This window comes from Cyclospora cayetanensis, unplaced genomic scaffold, assembly GCF_002999335.1.
Source record: "Cyclospora cayetanensis isolate NF1_C8 unplaced genomic scaffold, CcayRef3 CcayRef3_contig_175, whole genome shotgun sequence".
NCBI lineage: Eukaryota > Apicomplexa > Conoidasida > Eucoccidiorida > Eimeriidae > Cyclospora > Cyclospora cayetanensis.
Window position 1 is genome coordinate 2,321 of NW_020312120.1, and position 18,890 is coordinate 21,210.

Below are 18,890 nucleotides of genomic sequence, written 5' to 3' on the forward strand. Positions count from 1 at the left end.
CGTTGGACAGGCTGCCTAGCTGGGGTAGGTAACGCCGTTGCCTGGTTTGCTACTGGTCCTCAAGCATACCTGCAATGCACACTCTATGCAAATATATATTCTGCCGTAGACGTGTTCTGATTTTAATGTGCTCAGTTCACCTATGTGCCCATGTGTATGCGTGTGCAAAACTTGTTCGTGTTCGTTCCCTTCGGAACACCTCAATGGATGAGTTCATCAGCGGACTAAATCTAGTACAATTCTTGGCAGTCTCTAAATCTAAGGTTAGCTGTTTCCCGATTTTATCTTGGTGTCACTAATTCGGGAAATCAGCCCCAAATTCACAACAATCTTACTACAGAAGTGTAGGTCCTTTTAGTTATTCCTGAGTAAAGATTGACCTGTTGGCAGCCCTCTGTGGCTTTGACAAGATGTAGCGCCAGCACCGTCGCCGGGTATACGCCTCTCTTGTGAGGTGAGGCCTGGTCACTCGTATGCAGGTACTAATTCCTCTACTACATTCAGCTTTGAAGGGCTGTGTTGTCGTTCCTATACGATACTGCGTCCATAAACATGAGTTGGACCCATACTACATGAATGTTCAAGGCATCAATGCGCAATAACTTACTTTGTGCATTTCTGTGGCAATGCAAGGAATGTGCAAGGGGTACGTTTGCTTACTCCTGCTCTGCTCTTCCTCCTACCATGCCAGGACGTCTGTTGTTAGGCAAAGGAGATATAGATATCTTTGAAAATGTGAAATAAACATCCATTGAGTTTTATTTTGTGTTGAAGATGAGGTTCTCTCAGACCGCATTAAAAGTGTGGTAACTAGGATTCAGCCAGGGAAGCGAACAGAGGTGTCGCTGGCTGCTGGGGCTGAAGCGCCTGTGGCGCCTGTGTTCATGTTTCCCAGCCTTAATAGCCAAAAGGCAATAAGACACAAACAGGGAATGAATATTGTGCTTAAGATATAAAGCCCCTCTCACTTATTCTTATGATGCTTACAGGGGAGAACAAAACAAACAAGGCCTGACTCTCCCAATACAGGGTTCCATTGCATGCCTTTACGTGGTTTTTCCAGCACAGTAAGTTAATATTTAGCTACGCAGCAGGGAGAGGAGGTAAGGATAATCTGCGGGCGTCAATTTTACTTCTTCTGCCCAATTGAGTGGGTTGGGACGACCCCTGGCGAAACCACAGTTCCGTGCATCTGCAGTCGCGGAGGATATATGAGTGCTCTAAAACTTCTAAAGTAAAGGGCATTGTCAACGTCCATTCAAACAAGCTCCTGTACTATGATGCTGCTAGTTGGTATGCACACACTCGTGATGACAAACTGAAGTCTTGGATATACACAATGCTTGCGTCACTGGAAGTGTAGTGAGGCTCGCAATACGCTAATTTCATATTCATTCCATTCAAAATGCGTTCATTGATCGAGAAGTGTGAAAATGATCACTTGCGGTTTCCCTGAAAAGCACTAGGAGTGGAGTGTTTGCATACGGGACTGGGCTACCCCAGTGCCGGAAGGCCCGCAAATGCGTTTTGTAGCCTCGACGCATTCCCATACTCGACTGTGCATTTTAACCTCTTTCCCATTTGGTGATATCGTCAGCTGAGTGGCTGTGTAAGTGCGGAGATTACGGTTACTCGATTCGCTCAAGTGGGGCCTACGTAGTGTTGCAGGGAGTGGCAGGATTGTGTATATCTTGTATTTGTTTCTTATTCACCCCAGCTAAGCTAAAAGTGTTCCCATACTACTTGATATTTTGGCGATAATTTTGTCTTGCAAACTATGTCAGCTGCTTGTTTCTTCTGTGTACTGCCAAAGCTCCTGCAATTCCTGGCTTGGCTTTAGCCTCGCTTGCTACCCCTTCCTTCTTTCTAGAAAAAGGTATGTGTACACTCTTGGTGATTCGCATGTCTATACAGGCTTTCCTATGGTCTCAAAGTGGCTGCCCATGAGTTTGCGTGATACAACTAGCAACCCGGTTTCCCTGGAATGTGCCCAGTCTAGTAAATTTCGCGATTAGCTTTTCACAACGCGTACATCTCAAGTCTTCATTGATCTCACAAACATAAACCTAAGGCTCCGAATTCGCGCTGCTCCTGCATGCTTAAAATTCCACAGGCCAACAGCATCTGCGCAAACGTTTCTGTGTGCTACCGTTCGTGCCAGACTCTGGCTTACGCTCTGTACGATTTAGCATCAGATCGTGATGATAGAAAGCCCTCCGTGCTATTGCGTGCCAACTCCTTGATGTCAAGCTGGATGAAACAAGTTAGCACGAAATCTGCCAAGGAGCAAGGTGCGTTCTGATACGTTGCAAGATACTAGAAAAGCAGCATAAAGTCTACTCGGATTGATGGATACCGGAGGAAATGGCAACAATGGCTTCAGCCAAAGCCATGGGCGCTCACGTTCAGCGAATCGCATGCGTCATGGATGAACTCACACAAAAGCTGACGTTGCTCAGCATGGTGAACCATCAAGTGGGAATCCAGCACTGAAGCACAGCTGTTTCGGATCAGTAGCAATGCGTGACACGGAGTGGGAGCACAACTATTATTATACACCAATTAACTAAGTCGATTATGGGATGCCAGGGGAAAGCACGACTATGGAACATTGGCAAGCCACTGTGAAACTGCTATCCCTTTTTTGTGGTGTAGGTAGTAGAGGCGCTCCATGATAATGACTCTGGTCATGCATTTGAGCTTGTGGGCCCTGATCTTCTAAAACGCATGGTGGAGCAAATACGACTTGAAGATTTGTACCATGGCAGTGCCGCAACGGGCGACGAGGCCGCCGCTACTTCTTTGTATGTAGATGACATGCAAGAAATTGTTGAGCAGTTAGAGAGGAACACCGGAGAACTCGGTGCGAAAATGCGAGAGGTGCCAGATCTAGTGCAGGAGCTAAGACTACTGCAAGAAGTGAAGCCAGTCAATTTCATGAGGTTTATACACGCCGTAGCGGACATGCACGTGGGCGGCACTTGAAAAGAGCGCTGCTTGCTAAAATCATGAATGAATAATTTCAAGGCCTAAGTCTGTGTGGGGCTCTCTGACAAAAGTAGCTAAGCTTCTTTATGTGCAAAGTGCCTTTCTATTGCTGCTGATTCTGGAACTAGCTGAGAGTTTAGAACTTTCTGCTCATATCTTCGCGCTTGAGTGGCTGGCTGTAGGATGTATTGTTGAAGCGGTTTTTGACACCGTTGGAAGACGAGAAAGCAAATGAAGATTTGCTGCACTTGTACCTCCAGCAGGAACGCGCGTCAGCGGAACGTCGTGCTGACTTGGAGACACAACTGGCACGGCTGCGGACGGAGCGGCAAAAGCACTCTATCAGGTCCTCAGATGCGATTGCAAAGCTTAAGTCCGACTTGCATGATATACAGAGCACAACTGAACAACGGTTGTGGCAGATAAATGAAGATATTTGTAGGCAGGATGCGCAACAGACGCGAGCTTTTCATCGAAAGGCAGGAGACTCTGCTACCCTAAAGGCCCAATTGGAAAAGCGCGAGGCAATCCAGACAGCTGCAGCAAGGGAAGAAATGGATGCTACAAACCGTAGCCATAGGATCGCCAGACGAGAGCTAGAGCACACCATAAGAACGCTAGACAGAGATGTTGCCCAGAAGGAGAGGGGTACAGTGTTTCCTTAGAGCCAAAAGCAACTGCCGCCCTTGCCGATCTCAACACAGGCTGAGTCCTCATATATTTTATTATTTCGTTCATCACGCTAAATGGGATTGGCAGGATTTACTTCTTAGGGTCTCCTACCTGTGCAGCTGCTACCTGTGCTCCCCTGCAGACATTGAAGAGTTAAGCCATAGGAATGAATGTGATGAGAAATCCCTTGCTTGCCTGATGAAAGCTCTAAGTGCAGTATACGAAGAAAAAGAAAGAAAAGAGAATGCGGCACAAATTGCCAGGTTACTGTCCGACAGGGCAAAAGCAGAGCACACTAGCAAAGTAGATGCAGCATGTCTCCTACAGTCTTACTGGCGTGGGATCAACCAGAGGGAAGAATATTTGGAGTTTAAGAAGGCAGCAACACGGAAGGTAAAGAAGAAAAGTGCTTCCAAGAAGTGACCACAAGCAAACACCATTTTGACTGGCTCTTCCTCGTCTCTTTTGAAAGGGCAGAAGCAAGTATACTATAGCTGCTAAATCTTGCATACAACTGTAAAGGAACGAAATCTGAATGTGCTTTCAAAATTCGAGACAATGGATGCCGCAAAGATTCCATATGCCTTCGTCCGTACTTACAAACTACTTTCCAAGCAGCGTTCCCTGTCAGTTAAAGCAGGATCTTGTCAGAGGGGACCCCAATGAGGACGTGGCCACCGGATAGCAATAATGTACGGTATACGATCTATTCTGGAGCCGCCAAGCAGAGTGGCGTGAGCCTGATGATGTGACTACTGCTTACGATGCAATCTTGGCTACGTGCCCCGCATTGGCGCGTCTCCTTCTCAAGGCCGCAATCCGTGCGAGCTTTTACAACCTGACGTAATCTTTTGTATTAAGCAAACTGTGATTGATGGTGGCTCAGTGCCTGGACGTTGTGCTTGGGACTATTAATAACAAATAACGGAGGTTGGATTTCACAGCCGACCACTTTCTTCTTTCTGACACTTCAAAGTAATCAACAGTTTGGTGAAGCTTTACTAAAACTTCTACGATCTCGAGTTGGCGCCGCTGGCTGTCCTTATTTGACGTGCTTTATGATATATAAGCGGATTGCGGTATCTGACCCTTTGAAAGGGAGGTGGCTAAGCTTTGTTAAAACGGTGTTGGAGATCCCACATTTATATGCACCCTTGAGTGAAGCAGGTGCGAAGAGAGGACAAGATAGGGATAAAGAGGAAAAAGGAAACAGAAATGATGTACATACTGTTTTAGTAGTTCGCGTGCAGCACTTGGCCATTGTCCAAAGAGACAGCTTCCCACTCCCAGAACCATGGGACGGATCTCATAAAAACTTGAGTCGCTCGCTTTGCTAAACGTGTAAATTGTTTCACGGCTGGATGGCATGCTGCACTGAGATTCTACGGTAGATCTACGCTTTGACAGATATTGTTTTGTAAGGCGTGCTGACGTGCACCCAAGGCACGAAAGTTCCGCAGTGAAGAGCAATGTACTTGGGTGTAGCGCTTCCCCCACACGGCTGATAATTCGAGTAATAATTTGCCGGAAGCTCCATTATAATCAATAGTTTGTGAGAGGAAATAGTAGGAAAACAATATGCGGATGCACTCTTCCATTGCTCACTCGATGTTGGTCAGTTGGTAACTCCATAAATACTGAAAACAGGTGCTTGATTCCTTCCCATTCATCGGGATCTCGTGTTTAGCTGAAGTCGCGGGTTCAAATCTCAGTGATGCCTAGACACATTTATAACATGGATTGTGTGGTGCCGGACGAAACGCCGCTCCACTCTGTCAGATGGCGCCGGTCTATAGGATAGAGACGGCAGCGCGTGTATCGCTCGCATATTTAAACTCCCTCTGTAAACGTGATTCTTCATCGGTGAGATAGATTTTCTGTCGTTGAGCAATAGTAATCGCAAGCACTTGCGAGTCAGGGTGGTTAGCATGATTGTTCTCAGGACACCCTCAGGGAAATCTGGAAGTGGGTAGCATAACCTGCAGCCTGCCAGGCAGCTATTCTCGAGTATCAAGGAAGTTTCGTGCATCCTCAATTTGTTTCTTGAAAGGCATGGAACCGTTTGCTTGTTCTATCATTCTGGAGTTCTTGGTGTGCGCATTACAGCTTGTTTCGTAAATGAGTGTTGAGCTCCTTGTAGAATGTCAGCTCACTAGAGCTTAGCAGATAGGAAACCGCATCAAGGATCCTTAGCGCTCACTGTAAGTGGCTTTCAACTTACTTGATGCTGTCTTTCATGGTTAGTGTAGTAGAAGTGGGGAGTCTGCCGCGTTGTGGGTGCGTAGTCGCTCTTCGAAGTGAGCCCACCTGTGTGCAGGTCAAAACGCATCTGCCCCCGTTTATATTGAGGTGCTATATTTAAATTGCTCTATTAGTCAACTACAGAAGCAGTATCCCTTAAATGGAGCAGACAACTGCTCGTGGTGTATCCGAGGAGAGACCGTACAGCGCCGATGCAATTTCCAAAGCTCGATGCAAGCCACGGCATCGACTTCTTCGAAAACTACAGCAAGATACGCCAATGATGGGATACCAATTAGACAAAGCAGTGGAAGTTTTAGGCTTCTTAAAGTCGGCTGGCGCCTGGGGCTACGGGCTTCCACCGCTCCACGAATCGCAGGTCTAAGATGACTTGGTCAGACAAGACTGCACAGGCCGACGCAAGCAATCAATCTATGCTATCAATGTTGACCAATCGGCGATACACGCTAGGCAAATGTGTTGGATTGTAGGGCATTTTTCGTAGTCACGCGAAAAGCTGCGCAGACGAAATTTCAGCTAATCCTCCCTGTACAAAAGATTATTCAATGTCTAGTGGGTCTAACTGTTGTGCGAAAAGCTTAGATGAAGCTTCAAAGCTTAATACATGGCGATGTCGGCAAACAAAAGCAAGTGTAAAGCTACAGTTGGGCAGGATACCTGTCCTAGTGTTTCGTTTTGATGCAGAAATGAGAAATTAGCATCGCTTGCCTATCTAAAGCGAAGTTCGGCCCTGCAACCCCTCTACACTTTGGTGAAGTAGCTGATTTGACCTCCCCTAAGATCAAACGCCATTCATTTACCGTTTCTGCACCACACGTCGCAACCCTGTAGGATACTCGAACAGCGCCACTCTAGGCGTGAAGACGTCTCAGAATGAGAGTAGACGAACTAATGAATTTGGGAGACAAAAACCACTCTTTTTCGCCCTCCCATACATGATGAAGAGAACGTAAGGAGGGATGCTCTCCAACAAAGCACACCAACGAAGGAATGCATTGCCAGCGCACCCATGCCGATGAGTTGTACTCAGGATAGTTCAAAGACAGAGGCTGCCTGTGTGTTCCTTTGTCAATATGCGTTGCTACGCGTTGTTAAGCGTTATCACTTCCATTTCTGCTATTCTCACATCTGATCACAAAGTCGCGTGCAATCGCGCAGCATTCTGCTCCACTTCTGTGAAGTTTGAATCCCCAGTACACATAAAACAGCCGGCGCCTGTCTTACAAGCGTAAATTTCGTAAACTCAAGTCTTGTAATCTGCTTTGAAGCTTTTAAGCAGAGCTCCGGCAGAATCGGAGAAGCCCCCACGCGTGAACTCGGGCCACACCATCTGAGTGAAGAGCTGGTTACTAGTGACTGTTGCATAGTGCATAAAGGCAGCAGTGCGCCACAGTTAATGCATCGTGTGCGTTCTGCTTGCTGTTCTTGCAAATGTGACGAAGGTATCCATAGGACCCGCATAGAACGGCATAAGCATGAAGCACTAAAAAAATCAATTTACGCGTGTATCAAATGAGCAGCAGCCAGTTCAAAGGATGTGGCGTCCTAGAGCTCGCAACATGTAAAAGTGTTGGTGCATAAAGCATGGTTAGTGCCTCTCCCCGTTCTTAGCATTCTTTAGGGAGACAGCGATAAGATCGAAGGGCCATGTTCCCGAAGTCTAACTTGCTGCTAGATGAGCTCATGGGGCTATTCAATGAATAAAAATGATTATACAAAAGGCATCAAGCTATCTTAAGAAGCTTGATGCTGCTATTTTAGCTGTAGTGGTGGATACCTAGGTTGCAGTCATAATGACAAGCAAGCAAACCTAGTACAGGAACTACAAGGCAGAGGAGAAAACTCAATTGAGGGGGTAGAAGGGGAAACGGAGGACAATTGAGAGGCGAAAGAACTGGGTGCCGGGTGACCAGCCAGACAGACAGAATGCTACCAATATAGATGTATGACGTGAGCCCTGCATGGTCTTCGACAGAAATTTGTACGCTGCTAAAAACCTTCCTTTCGTTCAAGGTCGCTCGCCTTAGCGTTGTACAGCCACACTTTGCCGGTAATGTTGACCTGGCGTGCATACGATTTGCTTTATTTTGTCCATCTGTAGGCATGCTCTAAGAGACTGCTGGTTCCTGCATGTGTATCCGTAGCACCAGCAACAAACGCATCGAGGGAAACAACTTTTTATGCTCATGATTACCATCAGGTCACACTTTCACGAGACTATGCTGCTGATTTAGCTGCAGCAGGTAGTGTGGCCTGCGAGTTCAGCTCATTAGGCACTGGGGTGCTGTCTAACTGTGTGTGCCCATCTAATGTTTCTCCCCGCATATTGCCGTCAGCAATCAGACCTCTTGTGGTAGATTGCGTGCTATGCAGTTAGCCAATAATGACATCTCGTCATTTTTGCTTCATGCTAACTGCTTAATCAGAGGCCTGCTTACACACGCTTCTATGCTCAGGCGAGCCGGGGGAACGAATGACCTTCCTCATATTTCCTCCAATAGCTGCCTCTTCCTACAGAACTGTGGTGGCTCCAACTGCGGCACACGAAATGCCAGCGTATGAATCATTTAGTTTGTTCTGTAGAAAATAGTTTTAGCTCCACGACATGGACACTAGAAATTGTGTGCAAAACCCGTGCTCTCTAGGAGAGGGTGAGGATGCGCACGAAATAGACTTCCCGCTGTGGTTGCTATAACAAGTCACTAAGCTGCTACTATTGACTAGAGCTAGTGTTGTAGCACGTTGCAGTCGCCTCAGCAACATGTCGTTGACTCTGGACTCTTTTAGTGCTGTAATGTGGGGTGGCTGCTGGACAGCAACTCCATACACGGCTACGAAGAGCATTGGCACAACTTTGTTGCAGGGTACAGGTATCAAAAAAGACCGTCACAGTCCTAGAGGACCTGCGAGAGCTTCAATACTCTGAATCGCCCCCAGAAACACCCAGTTTAGCACAAAAGGCTTGCCAAAAAGTACTGGCTAGTCATTTCGGCTGCTGTTGATGACACTACACTACCTCTCGGATGGAGGAGGGGCAGAACAATGCTGCAGCAGGGGCCCTGTCCTTTAAAATTCCTGCCTTTTCTGCTGCTGCTGCTTTTTCTGTTCCCGTGGCTTTGGGCTTAAAGTCATCTTAGCAACAAGGGATGCCTCAATCTTTTCTTCATCCCAAGGCATCGGCAGCATTTGTTCTGTACATATCAACGCAGCCAAACAGGCAGTGCACGGCAACAAACTGCGCCCACAACCACCACCTGGGATAAAAATATCCACAAGGATTATTTAAAGACGACTTCTTTCCACGTCTTGGGCTTCAACAACAGGTAAACAATAGCTTAAAGAGTACGACATGTACAGCGGCGACCAATGCACCACTGATCGCCACATACATCAGTGAAAGAGAACAAATTAGAGACCACCTCACAGAAATAAATCGAATACACATGTACAGACAGGCAAAACAAACACAAAGATTAGGTGAGAAATACACAGAACGGCATATATTTATACGTAGAGAGACACAACCCGAGTGCAGGTGTGGCAGCCAATTAAGGCGGAGATGAACACACTCACACACAGGCGGCGCGCGTGCAACAAAGAAGTTTTTTTGCCACTGAACTGCTGCGAATTACCTTTTCCATCCACCAAGAGCTCTGCAGTGTCCCCGAAGTGCTTGCTGCCCACCCAGCCGGAAACACCCGGAAAGTAGGCCCAGCGAGAATTCTCCCAGTCTTTCAAGTCAAATACCTGAAAAGTTCCACTGCCTACACCCCAAACTGCGAGCTTCAAGCCCCAACCCTCATCGATTTCAACAAACCGTTCTGAAAAGTAAAGCTCAACTGCTCAGCGACGGATTTAGATGGAATACTTGTAATAAGTAGCCACAGATGGCGAGCTCTGAAAGAACTGGGATCTGATTTTTGCACCCTCCAGACCGTACCACTCGAAGAGAAGTTGTGTCTAGGCCGTGATGGTAGCTTCCGCTAAGAGGATCATCAGATTTTAGGACTGCGAATAGGGATAACAGTCGTAAGGTGTCGAATTCCCAAGACGGTAGCACACAAGACTACCATTCCAGCACTCGCGTAGGCGAAAACGTGATTGCATCTTATTGCAGCCTGATCACCAAGTAACAACCCTTTCACTTTGTTTTCTAAAGCAACACACTGCAGAGCCGAGCAGTTGACCCTCGTAAACCTCACTGTGTGGTTCAAAGTGGTGCGCTTTGATGGTGCCGAAGTTGCCTCCCCACTTGAGTGGCCCGACACTGAGCAGGTGTCGTAGGACTGGGACTTCTTGGGAGAAAATATGATCGACGTAGCGGCTGCGCAGCTTCCCCCACTCCCAGTCCTCGACTGCTGGACCAAGACGGGCGGAGAGGTACTGTATGGTTGCACGGGCGGATTTGCAAAAGAGACCTGTCATCGTCAGCTCTGGGCCTAGCAGTTGAGACTCTGGAAGGGGTTGTGGGTAAATGCACAGAAGCAAATACGACTGAACGCAGAAATGGGCCTCCCGACAAATAGAAGGAAACGCGACGAAACAGAGATCCACAGCACACTAGTCCGTAGGCAAAAATCACAGCAATGCCACGCAAACACCTCCAAGCACACAGCAGCTACTGCAGGCCCACCATACAGTGTGGTGGCGATCAGTGGCACGTTTGAATCTAGCATTCAGTTAGAGGGCTAGAAATGAATGTAGCCATCCATCTGGTTGACGACTACCGTTAAACCAGCTCGTACAGCCTGAGAAGACACTGGTCCGCCGAAATACATCAAAGATGCAAAATTCTAGACCCTCGATCTTTGCGTACTTTTGGATTTCAGGGCAGAAAGGAGGTTGATGCGCCAGTGGTTGAGAGCTTCTGTACGGGGCAGCCATGTTGGGTGCAGCCACCCTCCTGCACAACACCACAGCCAAAGATACACAAACGCAAAAACGTAGGCCTTCAACACAATGTCCAAGCACCGCAGTACTTTTGGATCCTAGCGACTAGCAGTAAATCTTAGACTCCAGGCCCTAAGTGATCAGCCCAAGAGCGCCATCCGCGGACCCTAGTCCAAAACTGGAAGCCTGGAATCGTCGCATACCAACAAGAGTGAATAGAGCATCATTACTCCACTTGTTCGCATTGAACACTTCTTGCAGCATCATCTGCAGCCAAACTTCATAAATGGAGGCCCCATAGGAGGAGGCGCTCATCGAGCAGTCCCACGACTCCATCGCCTCCGTCAACCTACACACACAAAACTTCATATTTACAGAACCTAATCGTACCTGAAGCATTTCAGAACCTGTTCATACTGAGCTCCGAGCTCATACGTGTCAGGCACATCAGAGACACAGTGGAGCATAGGGAGAGGCAGACTCGGAGAAAGAGGGAAACTAAGCGGGAACCATGAACGGAGACAAGACCCAAGCCCTAAACCCTGACATTTGCACCCGAACGGACAGTCTGGCAACGTAAGGGAAGACAGCCTCTTCGGCACAGACAGCAGCTGCCTCCTTCTGGTTATTCTTGAGGTCAAAGCGATGCAGAAATTCCTTGAGCACAAAGTCCTTGAACTCGCAACCGTTCTCGCTGTACTGGTCCTCCTGCAAGCAACGGCCAAAATCATTTTGAACTAATTCACATACTGAACCCCTCAGTGTGCGGCATGCATGCCCGCGAAATGCTGCGTCTAGTCAGCCACATGCATGCCAAGCAGTCCCCGGGGGCCTTCATTCGAAGGCCACACATTAGAGGCTATAGCTTGTGCGCCCGGGCCTAGCGCTTGCAGGTTGGGATTCAGGGGCACCTGCATCTTGATGAGATCCTGAACCTCAATCTTTTTGCTTTTCTTCAGCTCGGCCAACAATTGGTGTGCTCGACGGACACGGTGCCTGTAAGCGACACGGCGTCATACTCCAAAGCCATGAATCGCGCATGCCGAATGCCAAAGACAGAGCTCCATTGACTAGTTCAAAAGCCTGCTTCGTTGGGTTCTTAAGCCCTGCGTAGCCTTATCTAGAGCTGCTGAGTCGTAGAGAGAGAGCTATCCGGATTCAAGGACCCAAACTCTACAGGCTTTCAGTCTCCAATCATCTCATGAAGCAACGTACCCTGGAACATACACTTCGCCGTACACCTTCTTGGGATCACTGGAGAGAAGCGAGTTGCCCGCAACAACAACCCCTGCCTTGGGGTTCATAACGAAGGGTATCTCTTCTTGTGGCACGATCCCCTGCAGCCAGGAAGCCGTCAAGCCACACATCACTGCACTCAAGAAAAGGCCTTGGCCCTGCCTCGCAAGCAGGGTTCTCCAGCTCGCCAACGCGCCCTCTCTCAGCTAGCGAGGCCTTCGCCTCATAATTGCGGCATTTCGAGGGTCTTCGTTTGAGCTCTGCACCTATCTGGTTGAGGCATGCTCGGACTCTTTCGGAGCTGGTAAGCTAGCTACATGTTCAACCAATGCCCCGCCGCCTTGTGGCAACAGTGCAAATCGCCGAATCCCTGTGTGCTCAGCAGTCGGGGTTAACGAACCTTCCAGTCCTGCTTTGAGTCAGAACCATTCCTGTATCCAGGCTCGGGGGAATATGGTCTCTTGGGTACTGCGCCGGTGACTGAGGCGCCGATGTGACCTTCCTTGGTCGCCCACACGGCAACGAACTCGTTCATTTGCGCAAGCTGCCCCTACGAGCGCACGCATAGAGAATCTCCACCCCATGCGCTAGAAATCGCTCTGTCTGAGACCGCCAGAAGCAGCCCTTCCCTTCTAGGAGTCCAGACAACAATACCCAAATGCTCGACCTTTTTCAGTCAGCCCCTAGCTACAATTGACCGGTGGATGGTGTCAATCCTTTGGAACACTGACCATCTCGATGTAGTCCTTCCATGTTTTCCCGTACAGCATTTTCTCGGCCCAAGCCCACGGCAAAGGGGCCCGCACTGCTCGCACACAGCAAAATCACAACCCTCTACCCCACAATGTTGGCAAGCGCTACGCTCCGGCCCCCTCGTTCCGAAGGGCCACCATCAAAGCACCTCAGAACAATTCTCCGGATTTGGGATAAGTCTGTGAAGTATGCTAGAGCCTTTAGTTTTTTGAGGTCGTATGCTTGCCGGAGAGGCTAAGAGTTAAAAAGAACTTTAGCCCAGGAAGGCTGACGTCTGGAAGGCCCGGCGTCTCCCTAGGAGCACTAGGCTGCAGCTATCCAGAGCCTTAGGGTCCTATTGGTTGTGCTTTGTTGAAGCGCTTGAAATGAGCAAACGATCTCACCACCCTTGGGTCGCATGGGTTTATCAGTGGAGGATTTAGCACATAGAGAGTGCTGGAGCATTCGAGGCATCTACTTAAATTAACGCGTGGCACCCACTTGCAACAGAGGCAAGGACAAGGGCCTTCTTCTTGGGGAGCCTCTTGTGGAGAGGCGGCATCACGTCAGAGAAAATCGGACCATGGTGGCTGTATCGCGCGATATGCTGAAGGGGTGTGGGGCGGCCCTGAAAGCAAGCCACGAAACGCAAAAACCTTTGCAGAAACTCATTCCGCCGTAGCTGACAATTTCTAGCGAGCTTGCAGGCTAATAGCAACACAGTCCGCGAGGGCCACTCTCCGCATGCGCAAGCGGAGCGTGATCTGATCCCTCCACCATCGCGTGCCTACGCCCGAATCGCAATTGCCTAGCCGTAAACTGTGGCTTGCCTTGACTTGAATCTTGTGTTCGATCAACTTCAGAGGGTATTTTTTTCCGTCATAGAAGTAATGGGTACCCTCTTCGTTGAGTTCAATCATATAGAGGTCCTCAATGTCGGTATGCGCTACTGTCTGCGTCCAGGCCGCGTGCTCGTTGTGCCCTGCAAGTACAGGGCGGAAGCACACGGCAGGAACTGATCCACTGGCCATTCCTTGCAAGCGGCGGCCATGCACTCCCCAGGAAGAGGATAAAGCGCAGAACAGCCCACGACTTAAAGTGTGGCGAGAAAAGAGGCCTCAGGACGCCTCTGCCATGCAGATAGCTCTAAATTCTCGCCTCTAGAAACTCAACATGAACCCCTTGACGCACCGACAAACAAACCCGTGGCTCCGACAGCAGTGGCACCGACAGCGCGGAGCGGACGGCCGTCACCCCGACCGTCGGACTTGAGCCACATGGGCATCCAAAAGCCTACACCACACACTCGCCGAATCCGCAGAGGGAGCCATTTGCACTCTTTCCAATCTCATTCTGCACGCCACAAGCCCTAAGAGAGCCAGCAGAACAGAGCTAGGGCCCTGCCGGCAGCAGGAACTCTGGAAAGCTTGGGCTCGTACCGGGAGCATGGACCTCAACGTGTGGATCTCCCGCCACAAGGGGCATTCCTGTCTTGGTGAACTTTCCAGACACTGCCCAGCCGTTGCTGCCGTCCTGCGTGCAGATCCCAGATGTATTATGGACAGACAGGCAAGCACGCAGATCAGTGGTTACACGCTGGTGAAGATGCCCATCAGCTGCAAGCAAGCAAGCTGCACTCGGCGCGCTTACAAATTTGAGGCTAAAGCTGTTGCTTTCCTCGCCGCGGGACCCCTCCTCCCAGGGCTTGGGGTGCTTAATGTAATATGAATCTGCATTTTTTTGCAGTTCCTCGTAAAATAGACGCATGCGCTCCACGGTAATCTCGGGGTTGGTATCTCGGTCGTGCATAGGTCCTCCGAATTCTGGGTTGTCTGTATGCGGGGATTCCGTCATCTCTGGGCAGGTATGAGGGCCTCTAGACGCCCATTCCGTGTCCTGCTTTTCCACCGAGGGGAATTCAATTGGCTTGCCTGCAGCACCACACCCACACAGTGGAAAAAAAGTTTCACTTGGGGTATGTGGTAGGCTGTATGCCAATGCATTCCCAGGTGGGATGGAGACCCACTAGTAAGCAGCGCAACAGCTCGGGATTTAGGGTCTACGGCTGACCTGCTAGATCGTACAGGCTGGGGCGATTGCCGTCCACGTTGAGCGGAGGAATACCCTCAGGAAATCCGAAGGAAAACAGCTGCAGCGCAGAACGTCAGTCGACAGCGCAGAGAAATCCGGATTTTGAGAAAAAGGCATTTCCCACAAGGCTCGGTGGGACGATGCTACGGGTCTCTAATGCGTGGCTTTTCACGTAATATCCGATGGCAACATCTTTGTAACCCCAATCCAAGCAACCTATCAAGGCGCAGAATCCACTGCGAGAAAGGCACTGCGCAACGCGCCGCGCGCGTGGCGACGCCAATAAGCCCCAGGCTCTACTAACTCACGGCCGCTAAAAACCGCGTACCTTCGCCTTGTCTCCCAGTGCTTCGTGAAGGTGCACAGAGACAAAGTCCCTTGTGAGACCTCTGTTCAGCATAAGCGACAACAGCGTTGTGACAGCCGCAACGTCCATCGTAGTGTAGGGAAGCGACGGGGTGTGGCCTAGCAGCACGAACTCGACAGGCCGAGCAGGCAGAGCCTTCAGGGCCTCCGTAACACCTAATCCACATGCACACCAGAGAAGCTAATCTCTGTATTTGGCCTTCCTAGAGTCGGGGCAAAGCGACTGAACCGGTGACAGCACACGAGGAAAGCTTCTACACTACCCGCATCAAAATCTCCTTTGCTGAGCCCTTGACTGGGCGTCCGGCGAAACTGAAACCTCCCGTCATTCCAACAAGCAAGCGTGTGAAACGAGCCCCTCAGGCATAAGTCCTGAGCTGTTGGGGTTTAAAGGTCCTGAATTCTTGCCTTTCGCATAGCTGGAGATACAGGTGATGCCGACAGGCGGCATGCGTCGCAGCTTCGACAAGATCGCATCTTCGGAGATGACAGTCCTGCAAACCACAAGCCCTAAGCCCAAAGCGGTGTGAGTTAATCAAGCAGCGTATCGCGAAAGCCTGGAAGCACCGTTTGTATGCACACCGTCCCACCGACACCACTACGTGACCTGTAATATCCTATTTCGAAGCCGTATCCGTTGCTCTAGAAAGCCTTGAATCACGCGATGCCAAAGCTCTGAAATCACCTTGCGATCATATCAGTATCGGTCATCGACGGGCCAAGGACGGATGCCGACCTTCCCACAGCTATCAGCCGCAACAACTCGACTTGAAAGGGCCTCTCTGCACAACCGGCACACGCTGAATCTTAACTACCAACTTCAGCCCACAAACAGGCATAGCGCAGAAAAGCAACCCCAGAAAGGGAGGCCCTCGCGAACTGAGGCATCCACTACGGAGCGTGACGGCAAGGGGCACTCTAGGGAATCACCAATGGCATGAAGGTAGCCTTGGCCAAAGCAGAGGTCATCCCCTACGCAAGCCACAACAAAACCAGGCTTCTGGCTCTAAAGCCTTAGCTTCGAGCCCTTGAGCCTCAACGTCAACACATTTCAGCTGGGGTCTACCGGGCGCACCCTCGCTGCTAGGGGCGAGAGAGATTAGGGTTCACAGCAGGATACGGATCTAGACGACATCGACTCTGCAGAGTTCGAGACTTGGATTGGGCCTACGGCTCGATGCAGTCAGATAGGGAATTCCGTGAGAGTCGCGACCAATGTGTATCGGGGCCTCTAGTCCTTCAACCTGAAAGGCAAACGACAGAGCCCATGCCCCTCTGCCGTATGTACTGGAAACCCTGAGTCCTGGCCATGAGGATAGGCGCTGCTGAAATGCTGCAAACTTCGCAAGAGTTCGAAGCCTGGAGGGATGAGTGGATCCACATGCTGCCGGGCGAGCAGCTGCACCCCAGTATGGCGTGGAAGACTCTTACGGTAGGGCCTTGAATCAGGGGCTAACCTCCTTAGGGGTGTTCCAGAAGTCTTCTGGCGGGGTGAAAAAGTGCCTCAAGATAGGTCGGCCAAAGAAGCCAATAACAAAGGAGAAGAAGTCCGTGTACGTAAAGGACATGTAGCCCCACACATCCTACTTGCACAGCACAAACCCTCACAACATGACGTGCGTACAGCTAAGTCCCACAGCTCACAGGGGTCGAAAGGAGTCGAAAGACCAAGCACAAACAAGCTTGCAGACGCTGCAAGCAGGAGGAGCTGGGCCGGACGAAGGCTTGAGCGGAAAGGGCGATAGATGGTTAGGGTGTAGGGTATGGGGTTGGCTTGCCCGCGTCTTGCAGTACTCCAGCACTATGAAGGCCAGGCTTCCTGCGGCGAAGGCCGCGAGGAAGCTCTTTACCCCCATTCCTTTGGAGAACTCCATCTAGAGGCAGAGAAATCCTATGTCTCAATGCGTGGCTACTTTGTGCTCTCGTGCCTTGCCTTTCCGTCCGCGCACGGCGAGTCTGTAGAAGGAGCACTACAAGTTGAGGTGGGATAGACCTTGGGATAAAAGAAACCGACAATTGCAGATTCGGGGTTGAGGTTATAGGGTGTGGACTGTGCGGTTTGCAGGGCACCCAAAAGTGAGGCTATAACACAGATGACCCTGAGTGTGAATCCATGAAGGAACGAACTGGGGTGTCAGATCTGCAGAGAGGTTTTGGGATTTAAAAGGAACAAAATGCAATTAGAGATTCCGGAGACACACCACAATCAAACTGCAGATAAGGGTTTCGATTGTAGATGGGAGCTATGCAGGCTGCGAGACGCACTCCGTTCCTCTCAGTATACATACACCCCCTGCATGCCTAATACCATATTCTGAAAAGAAGAGTTTGCCTTTTTACAGCGCTTAATGTGTGTCTTCACCTGTTAAGATCTAAGAAAATAGTGTTACCGTCCAAGATATGTATATGCACATCGTTTCTGTTTCCTGGGTTCACGCCAACCTGTAGCTACTGCCTCCTTGGACGTATTTGGGGATCCCACATAACCTCGAAGCGTAAATGCTAGATATTTACCCATAAAATAATTGTCTGATTGCAAGTCGGAAGCTCTGAACAATGGTGTATGTCTTTCGTGCCAGCGAAGGCGTAGGGCCTTCCTCTGTTGTGCTGGTACATGTAACTTGGGTGTCTCGTCTGTACTACTGCACAACTGAAGTGGTTTCGACCCTACACGCCTTCAGCACAGCACTTTGAGTATGCTTATTGCTGCCAGCGCAGTCATACGGCGTGTATATGTCCGTGAAGCTCCATGATAGTATTAGGCTAGCAAGCCTACACTATGGTATATTTTAGAGCTATGTTACCAAGTAAATGAATTGGCGATCTTTACATAATAGCCAGTCCACGGCAGGGCTATATTATTTTGCAATGGGGGGGCTGAATTACGCTCGTGCACGTGGGCTTGTTTGTGCATGGCAGGGACTGCTGAATAACGCTTCGTATGCGTTATACAAAAGGAGACAATTTCAGCCAAGATCTCGGTGAATCTCGGTACAAAACTTGCTACGAAGTTTTCTAGTGTGTCCATCAATAATCCCTATATCCTTCCTGTCCTACGCCTCATCGCTTCACTCTCTAGCGCTCCATCTAATGTCTCAGTAGGGAGGCACTGAAGTCCGGACACTTCCAATTCTTTGAAACCTTATTGATCACTTCTCCAAAGACCCTCGCCTTCTCCTACCCACGCACACCCCAGAATTTCCGACATTGGGGTAAGGCAACAGGGCGTTCGATGATGTACCAGTCAACCACTCCCAGTATGTACAGAGAGTCACACAAGGCAGTTAGCGCACACCCACACAACCTTGCTTCTTGTGGTACCGAGCTGGCATAGTCTGCAATAAGTGATGCATATGAGCAGTCAAACTAATTGGTCGATTCCCAACTACATCTCACTTAAGTATAACTGGTTTAGCGTGGTAATGAGGAACTCTTTTTCACTCGCGATTTTGGCACTATTAGCGAATGGATTAGTTTCAAAAGCATATTGCACAATGAAGATAGATATCTTCGATCAACATAATCAAAAGTGATTGGACAGCAGAATAGTCATCTGCTGGGATGTCGCGAGGGCGCGTCGGTGACTGTGTTGGGGATGCCCTCAATATACATCATCGTTAAGCTGCACTACAGAAAAGGCCCCCTGCAGAGAA

The 18,890-nt window shown here is 49.6% G+C and overlaps 2 protein-coding genes across 2 annotated transcripts; one reads left to right on the plus strand and one right to left on the minus strand.

Moving 5' to 3' along the window:
• The first annotated feature begins 2,373 nt into the window (after positions 1 to 2,373).
• LOC34617593 (laminin subunit beta-1) lies at positions 2,374 to 4,083 on the plus strand. The gene is made up of 4 exons (XM_022730954.2): positions 2,374 to 2,475; positions 2,656 to 2,970; positions 3,171 to 3,636; positions 3,803 to 4,083. The coding sequence occupies exons 1-4, from the start codon at positions 2,374 to 2,376 to the stop codon at positions 4,081 to 4,083; spliced, it is 1,164 nt and encodes a 387-aa protein (XP_022587389.2).
• A 4,905-nt stretch (positions 4,084 to 8,988) lies between these two features.
• Positions 8,989 to 17,111, minus strand: LOC34617594 (penicillin acylase 2 proenzyme). The gene is made up of 22 exons (XM_026337295.1): positions 17,016 to 17,111; positions 16,695 to 16,820; positions 16,409 to 16,481; positions 16,168 to 16,209; positions 15,193 to 15,393; positions 14,431 to 14,711; positions 14,220 to 14,313; positions 13,972 to 14,073; positions 13,597 to 13,762; positions 13,502 to 13,516; positions 13,282 to 13,370; positions 12,780 to 12,853; positions 12,449 to 12,598; positions 12,028 to 12,149; positions 11,724 to 11,808; positions 11,378 to 11,520; positions 11,016 to 11,161; positions 10,739 to 10,825; positions 10,125 to 10,376; positions 9,863 to 9,930; positions 9,555 to 9,669; positions 8,989 to 9,113 (listed from the first exon to the last, which is right to left on the minus strand). The coding sequence occupies exons 1-22, from the start codon at positions 17,109 to 17,111 to the stop codon at positions 8,989 to 8,991; spliced, it is 2,652 nt and encodes an 883-aa protein (XP_026193080.1).
• Positions 17,112 to 18,890: the final 1,779 nt, after the last annotated feature.

What these genes read in the sequence shown, in the direction of transcription:
- LOC34617593 (XM_022730954.2), top strand. Translation starts at nt 2,374, where the DNA reads ATGGCTTCAGCCAAAGCCATGGGCGCTCACGTTCAGCGAATCGCATGC. An exon ending in ACGCCGTAGCGGACATGCAC is followed by an intron (nt 2,971 to 3,170) that starts GTGGGCGGCACT and finishes GGCTGGCTGTAG; the next exon opens with GATGTATTGTTGAAGCGGTT. An exon ending in TGTTGCCCAGAAGGAGAGGG is followed by an intron (nt 3,637 to 3,802) that starts GTACAGTGTTTC and finishes GCTCCCCTGCAG; the next exon opens with ACATTGAAGAGTTAAGCCAT.
- LOC34617594 (XM_026337295.1), bottom strand. Translation starts at nt 17,111, where the DNA reads ATGGAGTTCTCCAAAGGAATGGGGGTAAAGAGCTTCCTCGCGGCCTTC. An exon ending in GGCGAAGTGTATGTTCCAGG is followed by an intron (nt 11,809 to 12,027) that starts GTACGTTGCTTC and finishes TGTCGCTTACAG; the next exon opens with GCACCGTGTCCGTCGAGCAC. An exon ending in TTCTGCCCTGAAATCCAAAA is followed by an intron (nt 10,377 to 10,738) that starts GTACGCAAAGAT and finishes AACCCCTTCCAG; the next exon opens with AGTCTCAACTGCTAGGCCCA.